The sequence below is a fragment of the Electrona antarctica genome (genome assembly GCF_951216825.1).
Source record: "Electrona antarctica genome assembly, chromosome: 20".
In the NCBI taxonomy this organism is placed as follows: Eukaryota; Metazoa; Chordata; class Actinopteri; order Myctophiformes; family Myctophidae; genus Electrona; species Electrona antarctica.
Window position 1 is genome coordinate 15,808,606 of NC_136801.1, and position 23,621 is coordinate 15,832,226.

Here is a 23,621-nt window from a genome sequence, read left to right on the forward strand (position 1 = left end):
AACTCATTGTGACAAAGCTAAAATAAGGGAGGAAATTAAAGCTGATCTCTCTCTTCCTCCAGGCTCTGTTACCCACCTCTCTCACAAGCACACCCCCCCTCTCTACTTCCTCCCTCCCTCCCCCGCTCTCTCTCTCTCTCTCTGTCTCTCTCTATTAATCAATATTTCCTCCCTGGGTCTCATTCTAGCCATCCAGGGTAGAGTGCAGATGTGGATTCCATTTTAGTGGTTAGGGCCCCCACCAAAAATGTCCTGATCCCACGCATGTGCACAGACACGCACGGACGCGCACGCACACGCGTGCACACACACACACACACACACACACACACACGCACACACACAAACACACACACACACGAACAATAAATATGTAACCACAAACAGCAAACATACTGTCACACACTTTGCCTTACAAACAAAGGGTATATAGTCGATCATAAAAAGGATAGACGCCTCCTTCGACTCTGGGGCATGTGTCTCTCTTGCAGGCTACATGGAGGCAGGTTTTCCCGAGATTCCTTGCGAAGCGTCACGGAAGGGGGCGTTCGGTAGGCCAATCAGACAGGCAATGTAAACGTTTGTTTTCTCATGCCAATAAAGCTCAGACCAATGAGATCTCATGGGGCTTATCCTTTCAATAAAAGGTATATAAAGCTCCCTTGGATTTAATTGATAAGTCCCGGAAAAGACGCGCTGTGATTGGCCAGTAGTCACTTGGCCAGTGGGAGCGACGCAGTGTGCCTTCCGCACTTCCGCCTTTGTTGAAGACACACCGCTCCAATGAACTGCAGCGGCCAATGAGGCATCTATTTTAATATCTATGGTCGATCCTGTGTGTTTTGTTTGTTAGACAGATAACTTGACCTTGAAACTTTGAAGGAATGGTCAGTAGGCTGTCCGTTTCTTTAATAGGCTCTATGCACAGCAGCCATATTGGAAACAATTTGGGCCTTCCTTACTTCCTTCACAGGTCTTACCAATTATACTAATTAAGGCTCTGTTCCATTCTGGTCAAACAGAGTCAGGGTGCCGATATTGCACATGTTCACGAATGAGGAGAATTGGAGCAGCAGGAGCGGTATTGCAGTCGCTGTACCGCACTGTTGTGACAAGAAGAGAGCTGAGCCAGAAGGCAAAGCTCTCGAAATACCGAGAGATCTTCGTTCCTACTCTCACTATGTTCATGAAGTGTGTGTCATGTATTGCACTGTATTGCATTACTGCTCTTGTTTTTGTCTCCACCAGGCCGAAGGCATGGGGAGAGAGTATGTTTTGCACTCCGTCCGTCCGTCCGTGTGTCCGTGTGTCCGTGTGTCCGTCTGTGAACAGCTAATCTCTGGCACTGTTAACCCGGTCAATGCCACATTTTGCACACACACTCCCTGGATGCCAACGATGAACCTCTGCCCCAGAATTTCCAGAACGGCCTGTTATAGCGCCACCAGGAGGCCGCTTTGTGCAAAACAAGTTTTTGGACAGTACACCTACAGATTTTGTCCAAACATCACACAAATTGGTACACAGTCTCTCTAGAGCCATTCAACAAAACAGGTATTTCAGATTTCTCAGACTCCATCCTGATTGGCTAAGATTGGCTTCCAAAGTTCGCAGGAGTTCTCAGTTTCAAACAAAATGCTGCAAATCATGAACACATCGTGTGATTTCCGTGAAATTGTGCACGCACATTCCCACTAGGCCGAGGAAGAAATGCCACATGAACATTTTCAACTCAGCCTCATGGTGGCGCTATAACTGGCCGAAAAGTGTTTTTACCTCTAACTGCATGGATCTGTGGATAACTTTGTATGCCAACTCCCTAGAGGCCAAGGAAAAACCTTTGCCCGGAATTTTTCACATCTGCTCTTTATAGCGCCACCAGGAGGCCGACATATGTAAAACACATTTTCTAATATTACTCCTTCAGATTTTATCCAAATTTCACGCAAATCAGTACACATGCTCTCCATAGTCATGTGATCAAGACGGGTTTGTTTGATTTCTCATAATCCACCCTCATTGGCTACGATTGGCTTCTAAACTTTTCAGGAATAGCCCGTGTTGTACAAATTGCCACAACTACTCAACGCAGCGTCCGATTGCGGTGAAACTGTGCATGCATATTCCCACTAGGGTGAGGAAGAAATGCCACTTGACACTTTTCAAATCAGCCTCATGGTGGCGCTACAACAGACCAAGCCGCGTCTCTCACACACACACACACACACACACACACACACACACACACACACACACACACACACACACACACACACACACACACACACACACACACACACACACACACACACACACACACACACACACACACACACACACACGTTTATATATTACTCCTAAACATTTTGCCAAACATCACACACACTGGTGGAGACCTGTGCCCAGGGCACTTTTTCTAGTTTTTTAATGTTTATGCCTTGCTTTTCTTTCTTTTTTTTCTCCATTGCTCTGTAAAGCACTTTGAACTGCATTTCATGTCATGAAAGGTGCTATACAAATAAAGTTTTATTATTATTATTTTTATGATGGATATCTGGATAAGCGGTTGAAGATGGATGGATGGAAAAACTCCAACGCTACACCAGTGGGTCTCGGTGTGGAGGTGTACTGACTACTGATACCATTTTTTCCTTCCGGATACAGATTCCGAGCCCCATAACTTGCGTATTGGTCGATACAGAGTACCGATCCGATACCAGTGTGTAATTTAAGCATAATCTAGGACTCTCAGGGTTCCTTGAGGGGGTTCCAAAGGGACCCTTACAGGTCTGAAACTCTCAAAGTTATGGGGAGCCTTGAAATTTAAAAGTTCAAGAACCAATGTGCTACTACAGGGGTTCTCAACCTTTTTGGCCGGGGACCCCCGAAAATGATTTGGCAACGTCTCGGGACCCCCGCCCCGCCCGACCCCCAATATAAATTGACTGCTACAATAACCTTAATAATAGAGACAATACACCATAAATAAATACTGAAACCATAATCATTAGGGAAGGTGTACTAGATGCATGTACTATGTGTACTATATGTAAACTCTTCATTTCCACTTTACAGCCATTCAGTTGTTTTTTTTTTAAATAATTTGGGGACCCCCCAAAATAATTTGGCGACCCCTCGAGGGGTCGCGACCCACGGGTTGAGAACCCCTGTGCTACTACACTAATTAAAAGAGCCTTAAATGAGTTCACCGTTAAGTGGTAACACCTGTGTGAAGCCCAATTTCTTTCCAAAAAGGCTGCCGTGCATAGAGCTTATTACATGTGTAATAGTCTTCGAGTCTGTTTTGTGTACCAGTGCAGAGATTATGACCGTTTAAAAAAAGCATGACAACAGAAATCAAATCATAGTAAGTGGATGAGTTATTAGAGGGAATGTTATTGTCTCTATACTGCACTTTCCCACACACACCTGAGTGCTCTGAATAACAGAGGGTGGACTGGTATGTGTGTGTGTGTGGGCGGTTAAAGTCACCGGAGAAAGTCAGTCCAGATGGCCATACAAGATTAAATACCATCTGCCAGCCAGTGCAACGCAACCACACACACACACACACACACACACACACACACACACACACACACACACACACACACACACACACACACACACACACACACACACACACACACACACACACACACACACACACACACACACACACACACACACACACACACACACAGCAGTTGCAGTCTGTCTATGTGGGCAAAAGAGGGCGCCGCAAGGATACTCTGACCGTTCGAGGCACGTTCAAATTGTACAGTTCAGACATACAATAACTACACACAAATAATAACTAATAATTATTGTTCTCAGGCATGCAGAAACCTCTTATGTCCATATTCTACCTTTTTGCGTTTATTTATTTTTTCGCTTAGTTTTTGTTGTTCATACTACAGTAGCAGATCCACAAGCTCAAAACGTGCCACAAAGCGATGCGTTTCGAGCTTTGTCAATCGGCTACTTTTACGTTTTGGTCATATAAGGTTTCCACCCGACCAGAGACGATATAGAACAAACACAATGAAATTAAATATTTCATAGCTATTAACGGGTGAGTGAGGAGGAGTTAATTTACTCCACTATGCCCATTTTCAACACATCTTCATACTGGTCCTCCTCACTACTGCCCATCTCTGTCTACTCTGTGGACAGTTCAGAAACCTGCCTACCAGTTAGTGATTATCAACCAGTGGTCCGGGTACCACCAGTGGTCCTTGAAGGGGTTCCATGTGGTCCCCAGCTAAATGATGGAGAGGTGGTACCCAAAATGGACCCCGATAGATCTTTAATTACATTTTTGTTAAACATCTGCATTATAACACTAATGCCCAGGACGTCCACACACTCAAACTCAACTTTTGATCGTTTGCTGTTGTCTCTCCTAATGGTACAACATCAATACAGCATGGAATTGTGGACAAAATCTTATCCAACGACAACAAATTATTTTTAGATCTAAGAGGCTAAATCTCAACAAATAGTGGTCTGTGGCTCAAATGCTGAATAAATAATGGACCTTGATGTGAAAAGGGTTGAAAACCACTGAGTTACGTCATATCCTTAGGCAGGCTTGCTTATTTCAAAACAAACGTTTTGAAAAAAACATTCTAACTTTCCAGGAAGCGAGAGGTTGCAATTTCTATTGGCTTGGAATCCCCCTCGACAATGTCATTGTCTCCACCAGGCCGAAGGCATGGGGAGAGAGTATGTTTTGCACTCTGTCCGTCCGTCCATGTGTGTGTCCGTCCGTCCGTCCTTCCGTCTGTGAACAGCTAATCTCCGGCACCGTTAACCCGGTTGATGCCAAATTTTGCACACACACTCCCTGGATGCCAATGAACCTCTGCCCCAAAATTTCCAGAATGGCCTGTTATAGCGCCACCAGGAGGCCGCTTTGTGCAAAACACGTTTTTGGACAGTACACCTACAGATTTTGTCCAAACGTCACGCAAATTGGTACACAGTCTCTCTAGAGCCATTCAACGAAACGGGTATTTCAGATTTCTCAGACTCCATCCTGATTGGCTAGGATTGGCTTCCAAAGTTCGCAGGAGTGCTCAGTTTCAAACAAAATCCTGCAGATCATGAACACATCGTGTGATTTCCGTGAAATTGTGCATGCACATTCCCACTATAGGCCGAGGAAGAAATGCCACATGAACATTTTCAACTCAGCCTCATGGTGGCGCTATAACTGGCCGAAAAGTGTTTTTACCTCTAACTGCACGGATCTGTGGATAACTTTGTATGCCAACTCCCTAGAGGCCAAGGAAAAACCTTTGCCTGGAACTTTTCACATCTGCTCTTTATAGTGCCACCAGGAGGCCGACATATGTACACACATTTTCTAATATTACTCCTTCAGATTGTATCCAAATTTCACGCAAATCGGTACACATGCTCTTCATAGTCATGTGATCAAGACGGGTTTGTTTGATTTCTCATAATCCACCCTCATTGGCTACGATTGGCTTCTAAACTTTTCAGGAGTAGCCCGCTTTGTACCCGTTTTGTACAAATCGCCACAACTACTCAACGCAGCGTCCGATTGTGGTGAAACTGTGCATGCATATTTCCACTAGGCTTTGGAAGAAATGCCACTTGACAGTTTTCAAATCAGCCTCATGGTGGCGCTACAACAGGCCAAGCCGCATCACACACAAACACACACACACACACATATATTGCTCCTAAACATTTTGCCAAACATCACACACACACACTCCTATCCTCCTGGTGGAGACATGTGCCCAGAAGGGCACTTTTTCTAGTTGGTTATGGTTTAGGCAGGTTTCTGAACTGTCCATAACATGATCAGACAACATCAAACCAAACACGATAGTGGCCCTCTACAGTCTACACCACTGGTTCCCAAACTGTTTAGCTCAAGACCCAAGAGAAGTTAGACGTTTGCCCGTCTTCGGTTGCAACATCGGTTGCGGTCCTCTGAGCACAGGTATCCACCAGGCCGGATGGCCTACACAAGGCATGCGAAAAAAGGCCAACTGGAATCGAATCAGAAACATCGGACTGATAATAGAGATAATGTGGAACGATTTGTGTGAGTTTTGGACAAAATATGTAGGAGTAGTGGCAAAACATCATGTGTTTTGAAGAAAACACAAAAAATGTGGAAAATCTAGTGTGGCACAAATGGCCAGAGTTGAATCATGATCCACGGAATCCAGGGGAGGGAAATATTTGTATAGCATGACCGACCGACCGTACGGTTCAAGAGTTATTTGCCAAAATGTGAAGTAGGCTGTTATAGTGCCGGCACAAGACGAGAGTCTTCCTTGGGCTTACTGGGAAATAGTTTTGCCCCCGGAATACAAACTCACCCAGTAATGTTTGTAAACAAGAAGCCCGTCTATAAACCCTTCAGTGCCAGTGGCAGCCACAATTACAGCACAGACAAATAAACAAGGAAGTGTTGCAACTTTGCAAGTGTGGTCACCAACGGCCAAACTAAGTGTCTTTGGTCACAGAAGATGCCCAATGACTCATTTCTGGAACTCATGCATGTGAAGATGCACAGTTGAGTAATACTTGTCCTACTGTTAGTTTTAACCACTGTCTTAACCCATTAAGACCTTAGGCCGATTCAACAATTATATATATTTGGCCACAGGACAGGACAGGACACCCCCCCCCCCCCCCCCATCTCACCAGAAGCAAATAAATGAGTAAAAAATGCTTTAAAAAAAATATATATTCAAAGATTTTCAAGATTTTTTTTAAAGTTGCAGATCTACAAGCTCATAGCGCGGCACAAAGTGACTTGCTATGAGCTCGTACATCTGCTATTTTTGTTGTAGCCAAAGTGTACAATAATGGTTCAAGTGGTTAAAATGATTGTGATGCTATATTAAACTAACTTAACCAGAACTGCCATTTTATTTTTTTTACCAAATGTTCACCTATTATGATAAGCCCAGAGAAAAGGAACACTCCATGTGGCTGAATGCCTTACCCTGCGTGTTCCTGACGATCATTGTGTGTCTGTTACATTTGTTTGGGTGAAACCTTATTTCTTTGAACCATCTGCGAGGAAATTAATCAGTGGCGTATTTGTGCCAAATTCTTCCACACTGACTCACCCAGCGGAGCAGAGGGGTAAACATAGGGATAGAACAATACGATTTAATTAATACTTTTATTACGATAAAAACACTCAAATGTAATTAGGTGAATTTCCACAATAATTAGGAATAATCCTCACGTGAGTGTGAATTTCTTCACCGCCGCAACCAGTGTTGAAAAGGGTGAAAGGGTGTTTGTTTTGTGCCAGTGGGCACATTCTCACACCTCTATATGAGCACAAATAAAGCCAGAAAAAACGTGACGAACATTTCACACATTTCTTTGCACTTCAATCCGCTGGCGTATAACCACGAGACAGCCCGTGAGCGTGAGTCCAGCCTCACACTCATCATGGGGGCCGCCGTAGCTTGTGGGAACATGTCATTCAATATCCCGGGCGTGATAAAATGGCAGCTAGACCCATCATAATGATTTAAAAATCCTCTAATCACAATTATTTGAGATAATGGCAATTATCTTGCCTAATTGTCATAATCATTTCCATGCTGCCCGGCTATTTGTTTTTTTAAGTAAAACGCTATTAAATGTCAGTCATTTCTTTGTATATTCAGGTTATTTCGTGCAACTTCCAAAGCCTAAAAGCTATTTACTGAGAGTCTGCTCTGCACCCGTCTATCCTTCTCTGAAACTATTGAAAGTAGAGGACACTCAGCAAGGGGACTTCTGTCCCCTAGTATTTGGATAATCTGTGATTTACCGAACCAACCAGCCAAATTGCTGCCTTTATATGCTGCCATTATATAAAGGCAGCAATTTGGCTGGTTGGTTCGGTAAATCACCGGTTTGAGTCCGGGAGTGACAGCCACGGTGGAGAGGATGGCGTGGTGGTAATGGGCGCACAGCAGCCAGCCAAGGAGGAGTTCTTTTTTTGGTTTGGGGCTGAGTTTAGTGTTGCCAGCTTCTGCGAGAGAAATAAGCAACCAGGTCTGCGTCTGGTAATGGGCGCACAGCAGCCAGCCAAGGAGGAGTTCTTTTTTTGGTTTGGGGCCGAGTGTAGTGTTGCCAGCTTCTGCGAGAGAAATAAGCAACCAGGTCTGCGTCTGGTAATGGGCGCACAGCAGCCAGCCAAGGAGGAGTTCTTTTTTTGGTTTGGGGCCGAGTGTAGTGTTGCCAGCTTCTGCGAGAGAAATAAGCAACCAGGTCTGCGTCTGGTAATGGGCACACAGCAGCCAGCCAAGGAGGAGTTATTTTTTGGTTTGGGGCTGAGTGTAGTGTTGCCAGCTTCTGCGAGAGAAATAAGCAACCAGGTCTGCGTCTGCGACAGCAAGCCCAAAACGAAGCGACTATTATATGCTACAACATGAGCACTATAAACCTGTATGCACGCGTTGTGAGTTTGTAGAGCTGCTATTTTCAAAATAAAATAAAAAATAAATAAAAAGTTAAACATTTTGAATATTATTTTGAAACACTTTAACAACACAAATCTGGTGTGGGGTCCCTGGCGCAAAATATGTTTAGATGGGGGGGCAACAACACGTTAGAAACAAGCCTAAAAAACCGCAACGCGCAATGCTACATTAAGCGACTATACTTACAGAAAAACACGCCCAAAGTCGCTTATATTAAGCAGGAATGGCAACACTGTCTTATCAATATGCAACGACACAGACACGGCACATCACTTGGACCAATCATAGGGCCATTAGTCTGGCAGAGCGAAGAGATTCAGGGGAGGAAATAAGCCAGTGAGAGATGTGAGTGTATGATGGTAGGGCATGTAATGTATTAGTGTTTGAAATGTATGTTATGTTTACTGTAATCACTCAGGGTGTCATTGTAAAAGACAGCCGGCTCTCAACTGACTTCCCTGAATAAATAAAGGTGAAAGCAAAGAAAGAACGATGTAGGGCTGTCACCATCACAAATGTAAAGGACACATTTTAGTTTTTTTCAACCATGGTTCATGTTTTAGGTAGTTATAAGACTAGAGAAAGTAAAAGATGAGCGTTAATGTTTTCCCATTTGCTGCTTTCTTTCGTTTTAGGGATTTTAGTTGTTTTTGACAGGGGACGGGGGCATTGAAGCATGGGGCTAAATATGTTTTTATATTTATTTTGTATTTACTATAGTCCTAATAGACCCCAGGAAATTACATCTGGCCACAGAAGATCACAGGATCTACTGAATGTGAAGGTAGCCACACTGTGGGCAGTATTATGCGTGTCTTAAGTACCAGGTCTTATTACTTAACTTAAGACCTGGAGGCGTGATCAATGGCATTTGGCTATTCTGATTGGCCAAACAGCATTGACCACGCCTCCAGGTCTTAAGTTAAGTCATAAGGACCTGGTACTTAAGACACGCAAAATACAGCCCACCGTGTCATAGGCTCAATATGTCAGTTTGACACATTCAGTAGATCTTGTGATCTTTTGTGGCCAGATGTAATTTCTTGTGGTCTAGTAGGACTATAGTAAATAAAATAAAATAAAAATCGCCATAAGATTTTGTCAATACATACATACAGTATTTAGCCCCATGCTCGACGCCCCCCTGTCAAAAACAGCTAAAATCCCTAAAACGAAAGAAAGCAGCAAATACTTTCTCTAATAACAACCTAAAACATGAACCTTGGTTGAAAAAAACTAAAGTTGTCCTTTAGGTTGACGATTAATTGTCGCATGAATACGATTTCAATTGTGTTTTTGGCATCGCTTGAAAACTCAGTTTGGATCCTCCCCTCCACTTCATGTGCTTCCGGTGCTTCTGTGTTTATGCCTACTAACAACAACACTACATGTTTAGAGTGGTGCGGACAGATTCTGCTGTTTGCAAAATATGTCTTGAGAGAATTAAGATACTGGTGACATGGAATGTTCCCATTGTCCCACGCCGAAATGTTTATGCAGCCAGGGAGTACCTTGGCCCTTTAATGAAAGAGGAGTGAAGAGTGCAATGGTGTGCTTGCTCTTTCTTCTCTATCCGACTCTGTGTAAACAAGGGTGAATGTTTTTGTGCAGTTTTTTTCCCTGCTGTGTGCACGTGCACATGCGCGCGTGTGTGTGTTTGTGTATGCACACTGCGCATGTGAGACGGTACAAAAACATTCTCTCCAAGAATGTATGTCCATGCACATTACGCACTTCCTCTATATCTTCCTGTGTGTGTGTGTGTGTGTGTGTGTGTGTGTGTGTGTGTGTGTGTGTGTGTGTGTGTGTGTGTGTGTGTGTGTGTGTGTGTGTGTGTGTGTGTGTGTGTGTGTGTGTGTGTGTGTGTGTGTGTGTGTGTGTGTGTGTGTGTGTGTGTGCGCGCGTGCGGCATTGTGCGCACGTGCCTGTACACATGTGTGCGTGAGCAGACAAGAGTCAGGGGTCAAAATGAATCTCTGTCACGGTGTACAAGTGACCTCATCCTTCGCCCAAACATGATACCTCTCTTACTACCTCTATATGAATGAATGAATAATTTATTTCGACAGACAACGAGAAACAAGGAGAGAGAAAAAAAGACAAAAAGACAAAAACTAAAATGTACTACTTCAACCCAACACATAGCATAACATGACTCAACCCCCCCATGCATTCCAGGTTATATTTGTCCAATCATTTTTAAATTGCTTTAGGTTAATGCTTTGCTTTATAGGCTACCTCTATAGTATAAACACACACACACACACACACACACACACACACACACACACACACACACACACACACACACACACACACACACACACACACACACACACACACACACACACACACACACACACACACACACACACACACACACACACACACACACACACACTTCTCTCATGTCCAGGAGAAGCAGGCAGATGGTAGCAGATGTTTCTCTGCTCCTTGGAGAGTTGTGATGTTCCCAACACTGTTTGGAAACCATTTTCTGCCTCGATGAGGGGATCAGGTTTGTTAGAGTGTGTGTGTGCGTGTGTGTGTGTGTGTGTGTGTGTGACTGTGTATGTGTGTGTGTAAATGGTAAATGGTGCATTTATATAGCGCCTTTATCCAAGGCGCTTTACATAGATTGTGCATTACATTCACCCATTCACACACACATGCATACACCGATTGCGGCGGAAGCCATGCAAGGTACCAACCAGCACATCGGGAGCAATTGTGTGTGTGTGTGTGTGTGTGTGTGTGTGTGTATGTGTGTGTGTGTGTGTGTGTGTGTGTGTGTGTGTGTGTGTGTGTGTGTGTGTGTGTGTGTTTCAGTGCCAGTAAAGAGTGTATAGCAACGTGACAGAAAACATGCTCTGCCTCATTAGCCCAGTTTAACCTGGGATTTAAAAAAAACACTTATTCATATCATTGGGCGTCTTTCCACTGCATCGTCCTGGACTGGCAAAGAACATCTAGTACCTCATTTCTTGTTGCCTTTCCATTAGTACCTGCCAAGTCTCAGGTCTTAATGGGCTAAGAATACATTCAGACTCACAATTAACACTTACAAGTTACAACACATTTTTGACATAACCAGAGGTGTTCAGAAGCATGTTCTCTGTGTGTGAGAGTGTGAATAACATTTACATACATATATGTGTGTATGAGGGAGTGCGAACGGCTCTGGGGAGTGTGTGTGTGTGTGTGTGTCCGTGTGTCCTTGCGTGCATGCGTGCGTGAGAGAGAGAGACTGTGTGGGTAGGCTCTGGGGAGAGTGATAATGACTGCTCAGCTCTTCTCAGACAGCCGATCTATAAGCCATCTCCTCTGCTCTGCATTTAAAAATCAATAGGCAGAGCTACCCCACACACACACACACACACACACACACACACACACACACACACACACACACACACACACACACACACACACACACACACACACACACACACACACACACACACACACACACACACACACACACACACACACACACACACACACACACACACACAGAGAGAGAGAGAAGGACAGACATGGCTATGAAAGCACACAAACACACACTGTCACACACATGCATGCATGTATGCTCTCATTAAGAACAACGTAGCATTGTATTCCTCCAGCGGAGACAACATGATGCTGTCAACTCTTTTATGTCATTAATCATTGAGTTGCCAGATCTCCTTCTTAACCCCACCGCCCCTTAGCCCCGGGTTGCCAGGTTGAGGAACAACTCCCCTGTCCAAGACAACATCCTATCCTACATAATAAAGTTAATCTTGGTCCGGAACGTCAGTCACAGTCACTCTGTTCCACATTGTTCACCTCGGTGGTTTGAGCAATGGATCTGAACTTGCACACAGGCATTGACCATTAGCATATGCTAAAATGACCATTGACCATTAGCAAGCATATGCGGTTTATTAGCGTATTGGTGTAAACACCTGAGATTCGGAGTTCGGGCTATGGGATCTGTCGTCATGGTTACAGGCTATATTAACTTGCCACACACACACCATTTTGGGGGACCTTGACATGATTACCCAATTTTGGGAAACCAGGAATTGGCATAATGAATGAATAATAATTCAATATACAATTGAATAATGAAATATTTTGGCGCTGCACTGTGGCGACATGGGCATAAGGGCTACGCTTGCATGCGGGCCCTTTATCTAAGACACATTTCTTCCTCGGGAGACAAATAATAAAGAACCTTGAAAGAAATTAGAAAAGGGCATGATTTCCAGAAAAGAAAGGGGAAGGGAAAAAAGGGTCAGTCTGTAATTTCATTCAGTACTCATCATGGATTGAAGCATATTGTGTTTCGCTTTTATGAAAAATCTAAGACCATTAGGATTTTATGGACGATGCTTTCGCCGTGCAACAACGCTTCCATAGAAGACATACTGACTTCTATGGAATCCAAATGACTGAAATCAGTCGTGGTGACTGAGATGGTCAGTTCTTGCACCATCATTAATTTAATAATCGTATTGTGATCAATTATTCAAACAAAATGATTTGCATGTGCATCGCATTTCACATTATATGTGCAACATCCACCCAAAAAATGAATAGGCCTACATTTTGGGGTGTCAAAATTGTGGCTCCATAAAATGTACGTAACTTTTAGTGCTTCAAGACCACATATCACTTGCATGTCTCTCAGAAGTCTTGTTTTAATACTTTAACATGTAGCCAAGTATCATAGATAACTAGATAAGGTTACAGTAGACTGTACAGTGAGTCTACACACTGTAAACAATATTATGCAAGTGAGTGCCAGTCACATGCCAGCACACCACTCCCACATGCATACAGTACACACGCACATACAGTATGTGTTAAAACACAAATGGCTGCAGGGGTTCAATGATCAATAGTATCTCTCCATTGGTCGCTGGAACGCCCTGTATGGCACGTGCGCACACACACACACACACACACACACACACACACACACACACACACACACACACACACACACACACACACACACACACACACACACACACACACACACACACACACACACACACACACACACACACACACACACACACACACACACACACACACACACACACACACACACACACACACACACACAGCGCTGCTGTCAGTGCCAACAGAGTGAGATCCGAGGTTGCACTTGCAACAACCGACATGCTTCCACTCAGTGACTGACTGAGGTGATGATGTCCGGAAGGAACGGTTGGAACAGCGGGGGAGAGGGAGAGATGTTGAGACAGAGAGAGAGAGAGACACGCAGACAGAGAGAGAGACAGACAGACAGACAGAGAGAGCGAGAGACACGCACTACGCAGACAGAAAGGAGACAGACAGACAGACAGAGAGAGACAGAGAGAAATAAATCCATCCACTTACGGTGCAGTGCATGGAGTCATCGTCACCCCCAGAATCCTCCTGGACATGATGGGATTCCTGCAGCACACAGAGACATGTGTCATGCATAAATGCATAATTATAAATACCCTAACGCCACCGTCAGGCAGAAACCTCTTATCTCCATATTCAAACGTTTCTGTGTTTTTAGTACTTTTTACAAAAATGCTATTTTTGACGCTTTTGAATACTGAAAACTAAAGTAACAGTTTTGGAACATATGAGGTTTCCACATGACAGAGGTGACTCAGATGCCAGCACGACGTTAACTTGACAACTATAGCCTGTGTGATCTCGCTAACAAGCTGTTTTCATGCAGTATCACGCCGCTTCGTGCCTTGACATGTTTTCACACTAACCACATCAAATCACACACCTGAATCTAATGGTACTACTATTACAAGTTCAAGTCCCTCTCCCCATTATATTATCGCTGTTGGGCAGACACACCTTGTAAATCTCTCTATATATATATCTCTATATATCTTTTTATGTTGATTTAGTGAATTAACTGCTATTGGTGAACTTAAACTTCGTCATATAATTAGGGCCTTTCTCGGCCCCACCCCTCTCCCACTGTTTATATTGTGTTTAGTTTCCAAGATGGCCGCAGCACCAGGAGGGGGTGAGGCGGAGGTGAGCGGGCGGGGTCGACATATGCCCTTACTGACTTGTGTCTGAACACAGCTTTGATGGATGTGTTCTGCACTGGAGCGGCCATTAAACACAGACACAAAACAAACGCAAGACAGGTGTTTTGAATGTGTGAATACAGCCCAGTAAGGACATATGTCGACCCCACCCGCTCACCTCCGCCCCACCCCCTCATGGTGCTGCGGCCAGGGCTCCAGACTAACTTTTTTCACCAACGTCCCGGAACCGCCCCAAAATACACAGGTGGATTTTTGCAAAACACATTTTTGGAACAAAATGCCTCAAATCATCCAATTGCCATCCAAGGCGTAAGAAGAAATGGCACCCTTTTCACATTGGCCTATTATAGCGCCACCAGAAGGCCACAACCTGACCTGGTGGAGACCTGTGCCCCGAGGGGCACTTTATCTAGTTTGTTTTCATTTTGTGGCACCAATGTTGTAGAAATCCCTTTTTTCCTCCTCTAATTTCCATTCAAACTGTGTGTCACTGCAGTTCACAATATAATCTAGACTTTGTGTTTGTGTGTTTCCATTTTGACCTTTTCTATGCTGGCATAGGGAATGGACAGCCATAATAAATAAACAATGACATTTGCATTAAAGAATCAGGACTTAATCTGCCCGCTGTGTGACACTGGCTGTGCATTAATATACCGTACACAACATGGCACCAGATGCTTGGACTAAAGCAAAATAAAATCTCATGACTGATTCCTAAACAATTAACACACAATATGTCAAATTAAATTATGATGTTTTAGTAATACTGTTCCTGCTGTTCTACAAACTACCAACCAGGTGAATAAATCAATGATTGAGGCTGATTGAACTTTGCTTTTATTTGAAAGGTTTTATGGAAGATGCTTAGTAGAAGAATATTGCTAGTTTGACCACTTGGACCAAAAATAGCCATCTGCGACGCATTGAGAGCTTGCAGATAGGTTATATTCGCAGAATTAACATGCTTCCGTAAATGACTGAAATCAGTTGCTGCGACTGAGAACTTTAATCAATGCACATGAGGGCTGATAGTTACACTGACTCATTCACAATATACTGAAATCTTGTTTCGAAAAGATAAATTAAAATGGCAACTATAGTGGCAACTTCCAATACATGAATACAAAGAATTAACCTAATCCTCTCTAGTGGCATCTCCCTCCCTCTTCTAAGGAGAACATCCCCTCATCAAACAAGCCAGAGGAGTTAGGTCTAGACGTTATGTTGTGCTGGCTATAGTATACTTTATAATAGTTGCAATAAATAGAATAGGAAAGAAACAGAAAAGGACCAGGAAGGAATAGAATAGAGGCAGATAGGCAGTAGAGAGAAAGCAGAGGGAAAACTAGAAAAAGTGCCCTTCTGGGCACAGGTCTCCACCAGGAGGATAGGAGTGTGTGTGATGTTTGGCAAAATGTTTAGGAGTGATATAAACATGTTTGTTTGTTTTTTGCAACAATTTTCTTCATTGTGTTGAGGAAATGCAGAGCCAGATCACTCATAGCATCTCTGAGGATAGAATTCTGGATGAGCAGGACATGTGCAGCATTTTGTACAAAACGGGCCACTCCTGACGACTTTGGAAGGCAATCTTAGCCAATCAGTGTAGAATCAAACAGACTCGTCTTGATCACATGACTACAGAGATCATGTATACCGATTTGCATGAGATTTGGATGAAATCTGTGCGACTAATGTAAACAATGTGTTTTGCAGAAATCAGCCTCATGGTGGCGCTATAACCGGCAGATGTGGAGGGATGCAGGGAAAATGTTTTTCCATGCCTCTAGGGAGTGCGCATACAAAGTTGTACACAGAACGATGCAGTTATAGGTAAAAACAGGAATTGCCCTGTTATAGCGCCACCATGAGGCTGGTTTGGAAAATAGATTGTGTCATGTCGTCCTCAGCCTAGTGGAAATGTGCGTGTATAATTTCACGGAAATTGCACACTGTGTTTGTGATTTGTGGCATTTTGTTCGAAACGGACCAATCATGTGAGCTTTGGAAGCCAATCTTAGCCAATCAGGAAGGAAGATGGGAAATGGTGCAGATCCGTGTTGATCACATGACTATGGAGATAGTGTATACCGAATTGTGTGATGTATGGATAAAATGTGTACGAGTAATCTACAGAAATGTGTTTTGCCTAAATCGGCCTCATGGTGGCGCTATAACAGGCCGTTGAGGAATATTTGGGGCAGAGGTTCGTCGTTGGCATCCAGGGAGTGTGTGTGCAAAGTTTGGCATGGATTGGGCCAACGGTGCCGGAGATTAGCTGGTAACAGACGGACGGAAGGAAGGACGGACGCACACACACACACACACACACACACACGGACGGAGTGCAAAACATACTCTCTCCCCATGCCTTCGGCCTGGTGGAGACAACAATGGACGAATTTGAGTGTTGGCCAACTTGGCCATGGAGGTTAGGAGATATGAGCATGTATGGGGATGGACTATGAGCAGAGCCATCAACACAACCGTTCTGGTGAAGAGGTGACCCTCGATTAGGTTGGCCACCTCTTCACCTAAATCTGGACAATGAAGCCCTACTTAAGTCCCCTAGCCTGTAGAATTCCCAGCCTCTGCCTCAGCCCCACACCTACCAATTGATTACTTAACCAGTCCACTTCAGTTTGCTGACAGACACAGGCAGACAGACAGATACAGATATCTCCATATGGGCACAAAAGGGACACAGACAGACAGTTAAAACGGGTGCTATGACAACGGGTATTGGAGAGACAGCGAGGTGATACTAGGTTCCCAACTTGCATCGTTCCCAAGTAGATTGGTGGCCGACAGGCACAGGTCTAGTTTATTTAACAACTGTATTCTTTGGAATGTATTAAAATGTGTCTAAATAGCCGGAAAATAGTGGAAATAGCCCATCTACAAGCTCACTGTAGCTGTGAGCTTGTAGATCTGCTATTTCCTCTATTTGGGTAAATGTAGGAAACATTTTCAACATGGAAACGATTATGACGATTATGCAAAAATTATTGTCTCCACCAGGCCGAAGGCATGGGGAGAGCCTGTATTGAACCAAAAGCCTCAAATCATGAACGGAGCGTGCAATTTACGTGAAATCTTTCATCAGACTTTCCTACTAGGCTGAGGAATATATCCCATCTTTTTCACATTGGCCTGTTACAGCGCCACCAACAGGTGGAGTTTTGCAAGACACATTTTTGGAACACCTTTCCTAGTTGCAAATGATTATCTCAAATAATTTATATTTTGACGATTGTGTCAATATTTGTGACAGGCCTAGACAGAACAAGACAATGATGCAAAGAGTGAAAGTGATAAAAAAAAGAAAGAAAACCAAGGAGAGGAAGCAGAGAGTGAGACAGAACCGAAAAGATGAGCGAAGGGGCGGGTGATATTCTTTTGGTTGCAAATGGAGCCGATCCCTTATAGTCTCGACTCTCACACACAGCCACCAAGGACGCTCACGCACAGCCACCAAGGAGAGAGACACACACACACACACACACACACACACACACACACACACACACACACACACACACACACACACACACACACACACACACACACACACACACACACACACACACACACACACACACACACACACACACACACACACACACACACACACACACACACACACACACACACACACACACACAAGGCCCTAGGGTCTATCCTAGCCTATTTACCTCTACAGATTTCACAGTCACATCCCCATGCTATTCAAACACTAATCCACCACACCATTAACCGTTGTAGGACAAGTGCTGCAACCCTTTTAACCCTTCATATGTGTGTGTATGTATGTCTGTGCATATTGAACATTTAGCTGCAGGCTAGTGTATCCAATCCAGATGCATCATTCTCTTTATGTCGTTTCACATTTACAACTTAATTACTACTGAGTTTGTTCAATGTGTGGCTTTATTTGTTCTCCTGTGGTGGCCTAGAAAAGCCGACAGGAGTGGACTACCTCTCACGCCGATGACTAAACACTTGCAGACAGACACACACACATACCCCTTAAAAAGGTATATTCAGTGATTTCACTTCATTCAAATATCACTTATTTTTTCTTATTTTTTGGATAATCCTCCCTACTATAAAGTGTGCTGACCATATAAGGAGTTCCTCCCTGTCCCCAGTGAGCCCCTGGGGTCCAAAAACCCTAGTTTCGGTTTGGGCTTTGGGTGGCAAAGCCTTCATCCAATCAGGATGAGAGGGGCCTTCCTCCAATCATGATCGAGTGGGGCGGGCATTGGTGCACGTGCTGTTGGTCTGTTGTACTTCCCCCACTGTAGAGCGTGTGCATGTGCACATCTTGTTACCGGGTGGACCGGGTTTTTTTCCAAATCACCCAAATCACTGAATGCTCCTTTAAGATTTTTTTTTTTTCAAAAATGTTTAGTTTTTTTTTTTGCCAGTGAATAGTGGTAATGAAACAGACTCCATGCAGTCACTTTCAATTAGAGTACTGCAGAGGCTGAGTGTCTGTGACTGTGACCTGCCGCCGATGGTCATTGATGCTTTAATTGATGCATCAAGGAAGGCAATTATGTTTCTGCACTGTCATATAGGTCTACATCTATTCTAAGATATAAATATACGTTTATTTAACAGGGACAATAAAAAACTATGTATAAAGTTGTAAAAACATGAAACCGTTGTGTTGTACATAGGGTTTATAGCCAAGGCTAATTTGCAACCCCAGTCCCTGGTTAGGCCTTTCTTTACAAATTTGGGTAACACTTTACAATAACGACCTGTTATAAAGCATTTATAAACATTTATAAGCAGTTTGTAGATGAGTAATAATCATGAACAATCATTGACATCCGTAAATGTTTACCTAAACATTTATAACTGTTTAAACATAATTTATACGTTATTAGTAAGGTATTAGTAAGTAGTAAACTATTCACTTTTTTAGAGGGATGTCAACAAACAGTCTGTTCATGATTATTACTCATCTACAAATGCTTATAACAGGTTGTTATTGTAAAGTGTTACCCAAATTTGAACTACCTATACTAAAAACAATAGTTTACAAAAAATACATGCAGATGCATCTAATCTAATAATATACTATACTAATAATATTTTACAAAAAGCTTACAATACCCATGGCATTACTAGCCATGTCTTGTATGGAGAGTATAGGTTGCTGCCTTCAGGAAGGAGATGTGGTGTTCCAGCATACAATAAGGTCAGACTGAAACAGTCTTTTGTCCATCAGTCGACTTTGAGGCTTAATCAGGTTTTTGGCCAGGACTAGACTGAGCTGTGGACATTGCTCTGTGCCCTTATGTCTCTATGTATGCAACTGTATTTTTATTTCTGTTGTTGTGTTATGTCAAATGTGTGTATATGTGTTGCATACAAGGCCGCTGGGCTGCAAGACAAATTTCAGTGCGAACTGACAATAAAGTACTATATCATATCATATCATATCATATAATTATATTGACCTATAAAGCAAAAGTAAACATAATCACACGGGTAACCAGTCAGACACTATAGTGAGCACAGTTGATTTGATTTCACACATTACCATCCGTCTCTAGTTTTAGACCCGTAGGCAAGGAGTTCCAAAGGTTTGCCCCCTTTATTGCAAAGGCAGACTGTCCGAAAGAATTGTTACACCTGGGAACAATACAGTTATCCCTTGTTGAGGCTTGTGTAGTTGCTCTACCAGAGCTAGGAAGACTAGCAACCAGTCCAGAGAACACCCGCATATGATGCTAATGTTCCTAAAAGGACATGCACACCTGCAATTACATATGCTCAATTGCTCACGCTGCAGCTCTGTCAGAGTGATCATGGGGTTCTTGGTCACCTCCCTGACCAAGGCCCTTCTCCCCCGATTGCTCAGTTTGAACGGGCGGCCAGCTCTAGGAAGAGTCATGTTGGTTCTGAACTTCTTCCATTTACAAATTAATGATGGAGGCTACTGTGCTCTTCGGGGACCTTCGATGCTGCAGAACTTGTTTGGTACCCTTCCCCAGCTCTGTGCTGCGATACAATTCTGTCTCGGAGGTCTACAGACAATTCCTTTGACTTCATGTCTTGGTGAGCTGTGGGGCCTTATATAGACAGGTGTGTGCCTTTCCCAATAAAGTCCAATCAACTGAATTTGCCACAGTTGCACTCTAGTCAAGTTGTGACAATCAGTGAAAACAGGATGCATTTGAGCTCAGTTTTGAGTGTCATATCAAAGAGTGTGAATACTTATGTACATGTGAGATTTCAGTTTTTTATTTTTAATACATTTGAGAAAAATGATAGAAATAAAATTCCACTTTGTGATTATGGGCTATTGTGTATTGAGAAAAAAATACAAATTTAATCCCTTTTGAAATGAGGCTGTAACAAAACAAAATGTGGAAAAAGTGAAGGAGTGTGAATACTTTCCGGATGCACTTACAGCATTCAGGAGGTGTAGTTCCAGATTCTATATAGCATTCAGGAGGTATAATTCCAGATTCTATATAGCATTCAGGAGTATAGTTTATATATAATTTATTTATGGATTAAATGGATGTCATGCCCATTTCAGCACAGCTGGAGAGCCTATATCACCAATTGCTTGGTCAGAAGAACTACCTGTAGTATAAATATATTTTTGTCTGGAACTACACCTCCTGAACACAGAGAAAGGAAGCCGTCATCTGTTTGTCATTTCCGTTCACAGAAATATATTTTAAAATATCTTTACATTTTATAAGCAGCAGCCGAGACCGAGTAAATAGGCTTTGATTATTGACAAATTTGAGACAAAATGGAAGTGGGGAGGAGGTGTCGCATCCGCTTTATCCCCATTTTCAGAGCTTCCGTTGCTCCAGACTGTATGATGGAGAGACAGACAGAGACACAAACTGTATGACGGAAGCATTTGAAAATGATGGGAGGCAACACGTACACGAGACCACCTCACTTTGCATGACATATTTCCCTTAAATGTTTCTGCCCTTCCACAACTAAAGCTACATTTCTATTGCAGCACATATTCCAGTCAATCTGAATAATAAAGGCTCTATTTAAAATGTCTCAAACAGAACTATATGCGGCATGACTTCATTTATCAAACTGTTTAAGGCAATAGATACCAGAGAGCAAGATGTTATGAGGGTTTAGCCGTGAGCGTCACCAACATATGTGTTATACACCAGTCACCAACCAACGTGTGTTGCCTGTTTGACCGCAAGAAGGAATACAATACATGATGTGGGTGAGTTGAGTTCCATGCAGGTTGGAGCAGGAGAGAGAGAGAGAGAGAGAGAGAGAGAGAGAGAGAGAGAGAGAGAGAGATCTGACTCAAAATAGCTGCTGAGCTGGTGGTTAATCTATTGTGAATCAGATTCAGTACTGAAGTTGTGTCTGATTCAAACTGAAGTATGCACACACAGTCACACACACGTCACTTCTCCAATAGTCCCCTTCCTCGACACATCGTACAGGAAATGCGCGTGCGCGAGAGACGCACACACACGCGCACACAGTACACACACGTACACACACACACACCTTCCTGCATCATGCGGTCACGCAGAGGCACCGCCCCTCGCCTAGTCTTATCACTCCTCAAACTTGTAGGAAGAAAAGATAAAGTGAACCTTGGAAAAAGTTCATAACTCCAATAGCGTTGGAGTACTAGTATTTCCTCCCTAAAAACACCCTCAACTATAAAAGCTATATTTATCATGACCACTAATCCCACGATACGTAGACGTATAGACGTATTGTTTTCTTGTGTGGCTGACCTGATTTTGTCGTATTGTTTACTCTTTCTCAAAAGAGCGGGGTCTCAGGGGTCAAAATGGAGACTTTATCACAAGTCAAGTAACTCTGGGAGGAACCAAATGGACCCGTACACACAGGTCCATTTGGTTCCATGATTTGTTACACTCAATAGTTATAATGAAACCGTTTGAGAAGCACTTGGTTGCTCAGTGTACGGTTTGCTGTAACAGACAGTGTGTGTCTAGTCACCACGGTCACCATGTCCTGTTGTGTGGGTGTAGTGTGTGAAGGTGCAATAATGAGTGTGAGAGTGAACAGTGAACAACAGAACGGTGACAGACAGAGGAATGTCTTACCTCGCTTACCTCGCTCACTGCCCTCCCCAGTGCCATCTTCTGCCAGGGATCTGCTAACTGTGCCAGCGGCATCTCTGCTGTTCTGCCGGTTCACAGTCAGTCAGTCAGTAGTACTCCACCAGACAGTCCTCAGGATACTCCTCAACCCGCCCCAAGAAATGTGATAAAATTATAATAATGTGTTGTATTATTATTGTTGTTGTAATTATGCGCAACACGCACGGGCCGTTCGGAGGTTGAACTGTAGCGACACAATGCGAACAACGCTCTCAGCGACCGCCCCTTTCTCTGAAGAAACAAACATCAGAATGACACACGAACCGACGAACGCCTTTTTCGGAAACTCACTCCCTCTCTGTCTGTCTCTCGCTCTCCCCTCGCTCGCTCGCTCGCTCTCCCTCCCCTCTCTCTCTCTCTCTCTATCCCATCTCTCTCTCTCTCTCTCTCTCCAGTCTATGCTCTCTCTCCCTCCCTCCTCTCTCTCCCCCCCCCACTTCCGTTTTTTCCCAATATGGCGTCGGGTGTCAGTTGACAGTTTATCAGTACGCGCTGGTTTACCTGTCCGTCAGACTGCCGTGGTGTCACCCTGACGTAATCGGAGGGGCCGGGTCGGGACTCCTTCACTCACGTCACGCAGGTGGACAATGTCTGGACAATCATTGATTGTTCTATGTGCTATTCATTTTTATTATAAATGATCAGTCGATTAGTTAGTTGTCCGGCAGAGTGACAGTGAGGCAAAGCAAGGTCATTGAGTATTGTAAACAGGTGACACCTGTCACTGTCAGGTGTGTGTGTGAATGCAAACAAAAGGTATCTAAACCACTACTTACGTGGTTTAGACGTCCCTGCCAGAGAAAGATGGGTGAGAGCAAAGCAGGTCACTCTAAGTATGCACCAGGTACACAGGGAGGTAGTGGATTTAGGCTTCAATATTGTGTCGTTGACTCGAGTCGTTGCAGATCTATGAT

The 23,621-nt window shown here is 43.6% G+C and overlaps 1 protein-coding gene across 2 annotated transcripts in view; it reads right to left on the bottom strand.

The window, feature by feature from the left end:
- Positions 1-23,025, bottom strand: part of rps6ka3b (ribosomal protein S6 kinase, polypeptide 3b) — a 69,828-nt gene extending 46,803 nt beyond the window's left edge. Inside the window, exons 1-2 of one of the 2 annotated variants that reach the window (XM_079489531.1) lie at positions 22,660-23,025; positions 13,875-13,931 (exon numbers count right to left, since the gene is read on the bottom strand). In XM_079489531.1, coding sequence (XP_079345657.1) covers positions 13,875-13,931; positions 22,660-22,722 — 120 coding nt within the window. In that variant the 5' untranslated portion in view covers positions 22,723-23,025. Of the gene's footprint in view, positions 1-13,874; positions 13,932-22,650 lie in introns of both variants that reach the window. The other variant, XM_079489530.1, reaches the window with a different exon arrangement.
- Between the last annotated feature and the right edge of the window lie 596 nt (positions 23,026-23,621).